The sequence below is a fragment of the Triticum aestivum genome, chromosome 6D (genome assembly GCF_018294505.1).
Source record: "Triticum aestivum cultivar Chinese Spring chromosome 6D, IWGSC CS RefSeq v2.1, whole genome shotgun sequence".
In the NCBI taxonomy this organism is placed as follows: domain Eukaryota; kingdom Viridiplantae; phylum Streptophyta; class Magnoliopsida; order Poales; family Poaceae; genus Triticum; species Triticum aestivum.
This window is the reverse complement of record NC_057811.1, coordinates 467,390,718-467,402,893: the sequence shown is the minus strand read 5'-3', so window position 1 is coordinate 467,402,893 and position 12,176 is coordinate 467,390,718. Positions and strand designations below refer to the sequence as shown.

General features: G+C 45.6%; 1 protein-coding gene across 1 annotated transcript; it reads left to right on the top strand.

Annotated features, from left to right (window-relative positions):
* Positions 1-3,324: 3,324 nt before the first annotated feature.
* LOC123142721 (probable protein phosphatase 2C 27) lies at positions 3,325-5,340 on the top strand. Its single transcript, XM_044561497.1, has 3 exons — positions 3,325-3,719; positions 4,314-4,327; positions 4,409-5,340. Exons 1-3 carry the CDS (start codon positions 3,666-3,668, stop codon positions 4,974-4,976), a joined length of 636 nt encoding a protein of 211 aa, XP_044417432.1. The 5' UTR covers positions 3,325-3,665; the 3' UTR covers positions 4,977-5,340.
* Positions 5,341-12,176: the final 6,836 nt, after the last annotated feature.

Below are 12,176 nucleotides of genomic sequence, written 5' to 3'. Positions count from 1 at the left end.
TGACTCTCCGGTAGAAACTTCGGGGCACTCTTTGAGGTTCTATGTGTTGGTTGAATAGATGAATCTGAGATCGTGTGATGCATATCGTATAATCATACCCACGGATACTTGAGGTGACATTGGAGTATCTAGCTGACATTAGGGTTTTGGTTGATGTGTGTCTTAAGGTGTTATTTTAGTACGAACTCTAGGGTTGTTTGTGACACTTATAGGAATAGCCCAATGGATTGATCGGAAAGAATACCTTTGAGGTGGTTAGTACCCTACCATAATCTCTTCGTTTGTTCTCCGCTATTAGTGACTTTGGAGTGACTCTTTGTTGCATGTTGAGGGATAGTTATATGATCCAATTATGTTATTATTGTTGAGAGAACTTGCACTGGTGAAAGTATGAACCCTAGGCCTTGTTTCCTAGCATTGCAATACCGTTTACGCTCACTTTTATCATTAGTTACCTTGCTGTTTTTATAATTTCAGATTACAAAAACCTATATCTACCATCCATATTGCACTTGTATCACCATCTCTTCGCCGAACTAGTGCACCTATATAATTTACCATTGTATTGGGTGTGTTGGGGACACAAGAGACTCTTTGTTATTTGGTTGCAGGGTTGTTTGAGAGAGACCATCTTCATCCTACGCCTCCCACGGATTGATAAACCTTAGGTCATCCACTTGAGGGAAATTTGCTACTGTCCTACAAACCTCTGCACTTGGAGGCCCAACGACGTCTACAAAAAGAAGGTTGCGTAGTAGACATCAATACACATGCTTATACATATTTTAGAAGTATACTTTCTTCTAGAAGAACCTAGAGACAGTTCTCACATCCTAGACGGCACCCACGAAAGGATTACCACTCCATGTCGGCCATGCTCATCCTTCCGAGGATTTTTGTTTCTTCGCACCAAACGTTATTTGGGACATTTGGAAGCAACAAAATGACACCGTCTGCAACAATGCATCTCGTCGTGAAGCCCACCTTCCCAATCAAGTGATGAGGAAGGCACTGCCTCGTGCACGGCTGGCATGCTATGCGGTGATCTGCGGGGCTTCCTTAGAACGTTGTTTCAGTGGAGGGTTTGTCGAGTAGCTACTTTTAGTCCGGTGGACGCTTGGTGGTAGCGTTTTGTGATGCGATGTTGTAGTGTGGACGGCTTACATACCATTTGTTTTGCTTTGATACATGATACACATGCTTATACATATTTTAGAAGTATACTTTCTTCTAGAAGAACCTAGAGACAGTTCTCACATCCTAGACGGCACCCACGAAAGGATTACCACTCCACGTCGGTCATCCTCATCCTTCCAAGGATTTTTGTTTCTTCGCACCAAACGTTATTTGGGACATTTGGAAGCAACGAAACGACACCGTCTGCAACAATGCATCTGGTCGTGAAGCCCACCTTCCCAATCAAGTGATGAGGAAGGCACTGCCTCGTGCACAGCTGGCATGCTATGCGGTGATCTGCGGGGCTTCTTTAGAGCGTTGTTTCAGTGGAGGGTTTGTCGAGTAGCTACTTTTAGTCCGGTGGACGCTTGGTGGTAGCGTTTTGTGATGCGATGTTGTAGTGTGGACGACTTACATACCATTCTTTCGCTTTGATACATGATACACATGCTTATACACACTTTAGAAGTATGCTTTCTTCTACAAGAACCTAGAGACAGTTCTCACATCATGGACGACACCCATGAAAGGATTACACTCCACCACGCTCATCCTCATCCATTCAGGGATTTTTGTTTCTTCGCACCGAACGTTATTTGGGACATTTGGAAGCAACGAAACGACACCGTCTGCAACAATGCATCTGGTCGTGAAGCCCACCTTCCCAATCAAGTGATGAGGAAGGCACTGCCGCGTGCACGGCTGGCATGCTATGCGGTGATCTGCGGGGCTTCTTTAGAGCGTTGTTTCAGTGGAGGGTTTGTCGAGTAGCTACTTTTAGTCCGGTGGACGCTTGGTGGTAGCGTTTTGTGATGCGATGTTGTAGTGTGGACGACTTACATACCATTCTTTCGCTTTGATACATGATACACATGCTTATACACACTTTAGAAGTATGCTTTCTTCTACAAGAACCTAGAGACAGTTCTCACATCATGGACGACACCCATGAAAGGATTACCACTCCACCACGCTCATCCTCATCCATTCAGGGATTTTTGTTTCTTCGCACCGAACGTTATTTGGGACATTTGGAAGCAACAAAACGACACCGTCTGCAAAAATGCATCTTGTCATGAAGCCCACCTTCCCAATCAAGTGATGAGGAAGGCACTGCCTCGTGCACAGCTGGCATGCTATGCGGTGATCTGCGGGGCTTCTTTAGAATGTTGTTTCAGTGGAGGGTTTGTCGAGTAGCTACTTTTAGTCCGGTGGACGCTTGGTGGTAGCGTTTTGTGATGCCATGTTGTAGTGTGGACGGCTTACATACCATTTGTTTCGCTTTGATACATGATACACATGCTTATACATATTTTAGAAGTATGCTTTCTTCTAGAAGAACCTAGAGACTGTTCTCACATCCTAGACGGCACCCACGAAAGGATTACTACTCCACGTCGGTCATCCTCATCCTTCCGAGGATTTTTGTTTCTTTGCACCGAACGTTATTTGTGACATTTGGAGGCATCGAAACGACACCGTCTGCAACAATGCATCTCCTCTTGAAGCCCACCTGCCCAATCAAGTGATGAGGAAGGCAATGCCTCGTGCACGGCGGGCATGTTATGCGGTGATCTGTGGGTGCTTCTTTAGAAGGTTGTTTGTGTGGAGGGTTTATCCAGTATCTACTTTTAGTCCGGTGGATGCTTGGCGGCACCATTCGTAATGCGATGTCGTGGACAGCTTCTATACTCTTTTCATCTTTAACATACATTTAGGGTATTATGAATGACACGCGCACGTAAATACATCTTTCTTCGAATATGCTAATTCTGGTCTAGGCGAGAATTAACCAAATTTAATCTAACTTGTACACCTATTTCACTTCACAATTAAGAAACCCATAGATAGGTGGCCATACGCACAAAAACCATACGCTCTAACCAATCATCTTCTCTAGATAAAAAAAATAAACGAGCGCGGTAAACATGTTTTCTTCTTGTTTTGGACAGCATGAGCGTGGCAAACATTTTTCTCCCCCGAGTGAAAAACGAGCTCCACGGGGTAATTAAAAAACAGAAATAAATAAAACGAGATGGCAAAAAAAAGAAATAAAAAGAAAAAACGCATGGCCCGCCGCGGGCTCTAACCAGCACGTGTTCCCCCCGGCCTCTCGTCCCTCGACTCGGATAAATACCTCCTCTCCCCTCTCTCCCCTCCCCGTCTCCGTAAACAGAGAAGACAGAAGAGAGAAGAGAAAGAAACCAGCAGCAAATCCCACATCCGCCTCCGCCTTCCCTTCCTTTTCCTACCCCCGATCGAAACAGAGAGCTAGCTTAGAGAGATATTCCCGCGAATCTTCTGCTCCGATTCCAAGCCCGTCCCGGTCTCGGTCGCGTCCCACTCCCCCTTCAATCCTTCAATCCTTCTTCACCGGAACCTGCGGCGGCAGTTCGAGTCCAATCGTGAGGCAGAGTAACAGGGCGAACGCGGGAGCCAGAGCGAGAGGTCGGGAAGAAGAAGAACTCACCGGCGGCGGCGAACCGGACATGTGCGTGGAGGGATTCGAGGACGCGCAGATCGAGAGGCCGGCAGATTTCGCGGTGGGTAAACCCCCTCCCTCCCCTCCCCTCCCCTGTTCTACGCCCATTCGATTTGACTCTGTTTTTCTTTTCTGTTTCTTGCGATGTTCGTTCGTGTTCGGATTTCGCTCGCTGAAATCAGTGGTTTTTCTGTCCGCCGCGAGAACATGAGGTCAAAATAGAGGTCTTTCTTTCTCCTTTCGTCCTTGATTCGTGCGTGTTTGTTGCCTCGGTCTGGATGGTCGATTAGTCGAGGAGAAGAAGAAGAAGAAGGAAAAAACGTGCACACACTTTGCGTGCTGCGCGAATGCTTCCGTTTCTCCCCTTCCCTTTCCCTGAAAAATCCAGAGCCAAGTAGTAGCACAGATTATTTAGCACTAGTTTACTTATTGCAGCTGGAATTAATGAACCACTCCCATTATCTTATCTTTTATTAGCAAGAATACTAGTAGGTTGACTTGTTCCTAAAGCTGCTTTCAAACTTATGCATCATAATTCAAAAAATCACAACATGCTTTAGACTAAGGTTATTAAATTTCTCTAAATTGCTGCACTTGCACTAGGACCTCTTGTGATACTGCTACCATGCTTTGTGTTATAATATGCCAATGCCAGTATGGCTCATCAGAGTTGGCATCAGTACTCCATAGCTGCAGGCTGCTCTGTTATTGAGTGACCAGCAATGCTGATTGTTTGCATGTCTTGTGCAGGTCTCTTCTGGTCGCAAATGCTGGCGATTGCCGAGCTGTCCTTTCCCGGCGCGGCGCCGCAATCGAAATGTCCAAGGACCACAGGGCCTGCTGCCTGAATGAAAGAAAGAGAGTTGAATCCCTAGGCGGCTACGTCGACGACGGCTATCTGAATGGCCAGCTAGCGGTCACCAGAGCGCTCGGCGACTGGCATCTCGATGGCCTCAAGGAGATGGGCGAGCCCGGAGGCCCGCTGAGCGCCGAGCCGGAGCTCAAGATGATCACGCTGACCAAGGACGACGAGTTCCTCATCATCGGCAGCGACGGCATCTGGGACTACTTCTCCAACCAGAACTCGGTGGACTTTGCGCGGCGGAGGCTCCAGGACCACAACGACCTCCGGCGGTGCTGCAAGGAGATCGTGGAGGAGGCGATCCGGCGGGGCGCCACCGACAACCTGACGGCGGTCATGGTCTCGTTCCACCAGGAGGCCCCTCCCCAGATCAGGGTGAACAGGACGGGCAGGGTCGAGCGGAGCATCTCGGCCGAGGGGCTCCATAGCCTCAGGGTGCTCCTGGAAGGCCAGTGATCTCGGCGGCGCGCCATTGTCGCCGCCTTCTTCTTCTGCATTGTTGAGTGTCAACTGTAAGTACCGATCCGCCGTCGTCGTCGACATGCCAGTTTGTGGCTCTATTGTTACCTGGGAATAAAACCAACGAACCTGAAGAAGATCTCACCCGCCATTGTGAATCGTGAGGCACCTGTAAATATAAGTTGGGAGCTTAATTAGGGTGGTAAGGGAGTCAGTAGCGTGCATCCAGGGGGCTTTGAGGCTCATTATGAGATGATGAGATGTGTTGTTCCCCCTGTTTAAGTTTTGTCTGTAAAAGAAACCATTCTCTGGTTATTGCTATTGTATCAGTGTACCTTGAGTTGTCTCATGTGATGAACCACCACCTTGTTGATCACTGATAAGATGAGATGTGTTCTTCCCCCCTGTTTAAGTCCTGTTATATTTGATCATTTGTTTAATTGCTATGTTTTAAGTATTGTTATCCATCATCCACTACTTGGAATACAACGAGAAACTACTCCCTCCCTCTCAAAATAAGTATTGTGGTTTTATACAATAATGGTGTATAAAAAAAAACAAGCAAGTAAAATTCACGGAAACTATAATGCTGTATCAAAAAAAGACAAGCAAGTAAAATTGACGGGAACTATGATGCAGTATCAAACAGAAAACAAGCAAGTAAAATTATCGGGAAATATAATGCAGTATCAAACAAAAAAATAATGCAGTATCAAACAAAAAACAAGCAAGTAAAATTAACGGAAACTATAATGCAGTATCAAACAGAAAACAAGCAAGTAAATTGAACAAAGATTTTGGTGATGGACGTGGCCATGATTTGACATGAGTGCTAAACAAATTTGTTCAACCACGAACATTGCACATTTTTTGGAGTTTTAAGTATTGTGGTTTCTTTCTTCCTAGGTATTTTTTGGAGTTCTTTTTTGTGTGTGCAAAAACTACCATCCAAAGCATGAAGTTCCATCATTGACGGACGGACGGACGGACGGAAGAAGAAGAGCACGAGGGAAAAGGATCGGATCGGATCGGATGTGGACGACGCAACCACCGAGACCGAACCACCGCCGGTCGATGGGAAGAAAGGGAAAGGCGGTGCGTCACTCCGCCCCACCACCGGACCTGCTCAACCCCAACGCCCAAGAGCTCACTCGTCAGCATCGGCGTCAGCGGGAGCGGCGCGCACACGTACCCAAGGCAAAGGCAGACGCGATTAAACATAACACTGGCATTCGACTATTCCGTTCCGGCCAAGGTTGACGGCGGGGAGCGGATTGGGCTGGCCCCGTCGTCCAGGCATCGATCGTCGTCTGGCGGACGCAGCGCGTGTCGCGGGTGACGCGCGGGAGGCGGGAGACACGTACGCGTGCGCGCCAAGGAGGAGGCGCGGGTCGGGTGGATGGGGCGGGACACGTAGCGGGCCGAGTCGGTCCGCGTGTTTTTACTACCGGCTCGGCTCGACACGGCACCGGCGAAGCGAGGAGTGCGGGGCTATGCCTGCGACACGTTTGCTTGTTTGTTAAGCTGCCTGTGATCGATCCGTTTGTCGCCGCCGCCTTGGCAACGACACGTTTGCCTGTGTTTAGCTAATTCGTTTTGGCGACGACACGTTTGCTTCCTGCTCACTCCTGACGTCCAGTCCAGTGCGGAAGTGCACGACAGCTCCATCGCCAGCCTCCCGTCCATCGAGTTCGAGAGGACGCGCGCGGTTTCTCGAGGCACCACACACCACACACGCTCCGCTGCTCGAGCACTTGCTTAGCATTCTACCATGTACCATATACTACTACTTTTTTGTTTGTTTTAGCAATGTATTGCCATACTACTCTGCTTTACCGTTCCGATGATTGATCTTATCCCGAGCAGTCTTAAGTCCGTTCCCAAGACACGTGGCAAGACTTCACCTTGTCACGCAAATAACATGTTCAAATGAATAGAAACATATACATTTTTTGACATTTTGAGAAACCCCCGGAGAAAAAAGAAGGACGTTATGCTTTCCAAAAACTCAAATCTTGTCATGGCATTCAGAAAAACGAATCCAAAAAATCTAAAGATATCCAAAAAACCAATGGAATGTAGGGATTAGATTGAGTAAAACATTCTAAAGTGTGCAAGTAGAGAATACATTCAACATACCATGGCTCATAACAATCTAATAAAATAGCATTGTTTATTTCTGAATTAGTAGATTTTTAAAAAATATTTAGAGTCATACAGATACAAATCCTATATATATACCTAAAAGAGTCATCCCACTCACTTATTTATCTGTAAGCATATAACACTTCACCAGATAATTACGAAGGGAATAAGGCTCACCTCAATATGCAATCGTGCATGCATGAGAAAAGAACCGCCACAACATTCAATCATAAACGAGAAAATGTTTTCCATTTAACACTTCCCCATATAATTATTCTACTTACATGATAGTTCAATTGTGTTTTAGAAGAGGAAAAATATAGTTCGGTTTAAAAGACAACCAATTCTGAAGTATAAAATACATAAGTGAACTTTAGTGGTAACTCAAAGTTGATATGCGTAAGTGAACTTTAGGTCTCTATAGGTGTGCCCTGCCTGAGACAGTTGATTCGGCTCGTCGGTGCACGTGCTCCGTCTTCATCCTTGGTTTTGGCGGCATGGTTTGGTGGCCTCTTGAGCATGGCGATATGCTTTACCTTTGGCTCCCGAGACCGGTTCTCCCTCCATTTCCAAAAATACTTGGTATGCTCTGGCCCTCGCCTTGCCGGTGACAACAATGGTTGGTTTCATTCTTAGTCAACGGCAAGATGCCATGGTGAACTCGTGGCCTGTTGATGCTATCTTGGCAACTCAAGTTGTTCTTTTATGATGTGTGTTAATTTTATTGCACATGTCTCATTTAGAGACCTTGTTGCAATTTTACTTGTTTACTAGGCCTTCAATGTAATTCGAGTAGTAAGATGTGAGGTGGCTTCTAGCCCTTTTTTTAAGGAATGCCATCATAGCTCACATTATCGCTATCAAATAGTCGTTACATCATTCACAAGCAAGGAAATAATAAAACTAGGAGGTTCATCAACCCAAGCATTGTGATTGTGGTTGGCGTCCCTAGCTAAGCCATGAGCAACAAAATTGGCATCTCTATTACAAAACGAGATTTCTACTTTACTAATGCTTGTTTGGGACTACTTCGCTCTTTAAACTTTAACTCCGCTCCGGAAAACACAAGTCAAATAGGGTAGCTCCACAATATGTCTCTCCGAAAAAAACTAGAATCTCGGCACAACTCCCTGTTTTTGTGAAGCTCTTGCTTCAAAAACTTTAGAAGCTGGAGTTGGGGACAAATCACTCACCACTCCCACCAATAGGTCGACACCCCTTCGTTTTTTCCATGTCATCCAAGAAAATATATCCTTCCCACCAAATTTCTCATTCTTGAAGCTGGAACTAGCTAGTAGTAATCTGAGTACAAACATCCTCAAAATATTGTTGATGAGAAACCTCCTTCATTCATAATCTCAATGACCTCAAGGCAATCGGACTCGATAATAATTCTATCAAAGCCCTTCTCAAAATATCAAAAATAGGAAGCGGCTTCTAGCCCCGTATGATAATACAAGGTGTGGGTTTTTTTTTTTAAGAATGGTGTGCGTTATTTTCCTTATGGATGCCCTCGCTACCATATCTACTGGAGTTTTGAGATGTTAACTGTTGTGTTCAACCCTTATATTCATTTGTGGCTATTTTATTTGCATTTTATAGTTGAAGTTTTGTGTTAGTTTATTACTGGTAATTCATATTATTTTTCAGTTGCTCTATATTTTTTTGGGTTTTTATTTTTTTTTCTTATAAAATCCTCATTCTTGTTTTGTGTGTGAAAATGACGAGATCTATTATAAAAATTCACCAAAAATACACAACATCTCAAAAATAATAAAAAATACATCTTGATTCCAAGGTCAACAGACGACCACTACTATCGTCAGAACGAGCGACCGATGCACCGCTGTCGCCACTCTCCTACTGAAGTCGGCTTGATTTTTTCGATGACAGCCGGAAAGCCCTTGTGCACGTGCCCCTAAGGAGCAACTAGTGTCATGAAGTCATAGCTGTTGTCATTGAACCCTTGCATAGTTCTGAAGCACCTGACACCAAGTCTCCTCATAATTGGTTCTAACAAGCAGTTGACGTGTATAAGTCACTAGTAGAAAAAGGGGCTTTTGGCCCGGTTGGTAAGGCCCTTTAGTCCCGGTTTTTGAACCGGGACTAAAGGGTCGTTACTAATGCCTCTCCCCTTTAGTCCCGGTTCTTACACGAACCGGGACTAAAGGCCGCGGCCACGTGGAGCTCCACCTTTAGTCCCGGTTGGTAGGAAATTTTATGATTTTTTTTGATTTTTTTTTTGAATTTCTTTTTGATTTTCAAATTTCTGAATTATTTTAACCTCTAATCTCTAATCACCACCCCTCATCACTGCTCAATTTATCCTCTAATCTCTAATCACCCCTCATCATTCCAAATCATCTAACTTCCCGGACGGTCACCCATCCTCTCACGCTTAATTTCCGGGTTCTGTTCTCCCTCGTTTCCAAGTCTGCACTTGTTGTTTTCCTGACAATAGTAAGTTGTCAATCCTATTAACCCTCAGGAATTTAGCTTGAGCATGAAGTGACACATTTCACTGTTTGAGTTTGAAACTATAGTTTTAAAAAACAATAATTATTTAGTAACACTAATATTTCTTGAATAATTAGTTTGACCATTGTTTGACCACAGTTTGACCAGATTTGACCAAAATTCAAAAAAACTGAAATAATTATTTAGTAACACTAATATTCTAGAATAATTAGTTTGACCACAGTTTGACCAGATTTGACCAGATTTTTTCCAAAAAAAATTGAAACTATATTTTTTTTCTGTGCGCCACTAGTAAGTTTGAAATTTTTTCGATTTTTTTCCACTCTAGATCTTAAAAGCCCCGTAACTTTTTTTTGTTAGGTTTTTGAGGATTTTGAAAATGTTTAACGGGGTTCCCCTGGTGGCACCAACCGGTATCGCACCCTTTAGTCCCGGTTCGTGGCACCAACCGGGACTAAAGGGCCTAGGTGAACCGGGACTAATGCCTTAGCCGCACGAACCGGGACCAATGCTCACATTAGTCCCGGTTCGTGACTGAACCGGGACTAATGTGAATACTGCCCTGTGACCAAAGCCCTGTTTTCTATTAGTGAGTGATAACCGTTCTCAACCACCTTCGTCCAAGATAGTTGAAAACCGCATAAAACATGATCAAAGGATAATGTAAAAAATGTTTGAATAGTTTATTTTAAAACAGAAAGAATTTTCGAGTCCACGGTTGAGTAATGAACTTCTGCGACAGCCAAAATTGATGGGTGTATTTTCCCCTCAATTTTGAAGCGTGTAGGTAAGGGGCAACCTCGTTAAAATAATACGCCCAATTGAGCTTATATCTTGATTGAATACCAGTGCGGTGTTCTTATTGGTTGCGTGTGTTCTGATTACTCCCGTGGACGAAGTCTCATTTGCACCTTCTTGTGAGGTACCAGTGAACTCTTCCAGCATAGAGGCGCACACGCAACCGTGCGGACGAAGGAACATGCATAGTACGTGGAGTACATTGCACATACCTGCGGGATGGACACCCCAAAAGATGAGTGCAAGACCTTTTCAAGTCAATGCTGCTTTTGGCGCCCTTTCGGTCATGGGCGTTCCACTACACCCAGCAATTGAATTGACACTGTACATTTGGTCGCCTCCATCCAATCCATATCCATCTCCAGTCCAAACATTTTTTATGCGCCCATCACCTGGCCATTCCTTGCAGCAAATGTGCGTGCTTACTACACATTTTCTGGACGTTCTGGAGATCAGTTCAAAATTACACCATAACCACTGTCAAGAGTAGAACCGTTGGTCGGTCCGTGTCACATCAGACTGATCACTTTGACGGAGATGATGACTTGTGAGGCTAGCCCGGGCAAAAAGGACGGCCACCATCCAACTCAACTCCGAAGGAAAAGAAACTTCAAATTTGCGGCCGCAAATACGTCTGGGTTTTATAATCGTGGCGTGTCAGCGGCAGATTCCCAGCTTACCGCCGGTTCACACTTCACGCCTCGCCTGCACCCCGCGATCACCACAGAAATCCCGGCCAGCTTGACACCCTTTCTCGGCTCGGCTCGGCTCATTTCATGGCCGGGACGATCGGGAAAAATCGGGCTGATATTTTGTGCAGCATGGGCCGTCCCCTTCTCTTTTTTCAGGGCGCAACGCTACGCAGGGTATATGCGATCCGCCCGCACTACGTAGCGCCTACGCAGCCACCGACGGGGATTTTCCGGTGGAGGTGCCGTGCGGGCCCCGCCTTCCTTCTCCAGCTCCAGCCGCGCGAAAAGTTGGCGACGGCGACGGGCGGGATGGGACGGGGGACGGCGTGAGATCGATCGGCGCCGGCCAGAAAGATGTATCATCGGAGATACTGTACTAGATAGAGATCGTTTATTCAGACGAAAATATCAGCTCGTTGGAACATACGTACACTCTAATTTCCGTCGATCCTAGCTGCATCCCTAGCTTAGCTTCATCCAGAAGAATAATGCTGCGTCGTGGATTCTGATTCACCGCTCACCGGTAACAGTGGGGCAGTGAATGAGATGGTGACGATGATTGAGCGAGCCTTTATCCAGAAGAATAATGCTATTCTACTTTGACGCCTTTGCTGGTCTTTTCTGTGGAAAAGGATTTGTGCTCTTTGACTGACTTTCTTTTTAAGTGTTTTGTTCTGTGTGGATGGATGGATGGAAAGAAAACTTGGTTCTGCTCTGGAATCGGTGCTTCTCTGGTGGGGTGGGTGGTAGAAGATACTCTGAAATTTGACGGTAAAATGGATCACGCTTGTGTTCGTTGATTTGCCCCTGGTGGTGTTTCTTGGCTCTGCATATCTGACCTATGGATGAACAAATTAAGCTACTGGTTAATGATCTTTTCTTGTCAAATACAGATGCAGTGCTCTGCTTTTTTTTTTAACAAGTGCTCACTGCTAAAGGGATTTTTTTTACAAAGTAAGACTTATTTGGGCCAGTATCATGTCAGGGACGGAGGCTTCTGTTGAGCACGGCCCGGCCCAAGGCTCTGCCCTGAAGCCCACATAGGCATCTTCTCTTCTTTCTTCGCCACTCCCCCAGTCCTCCT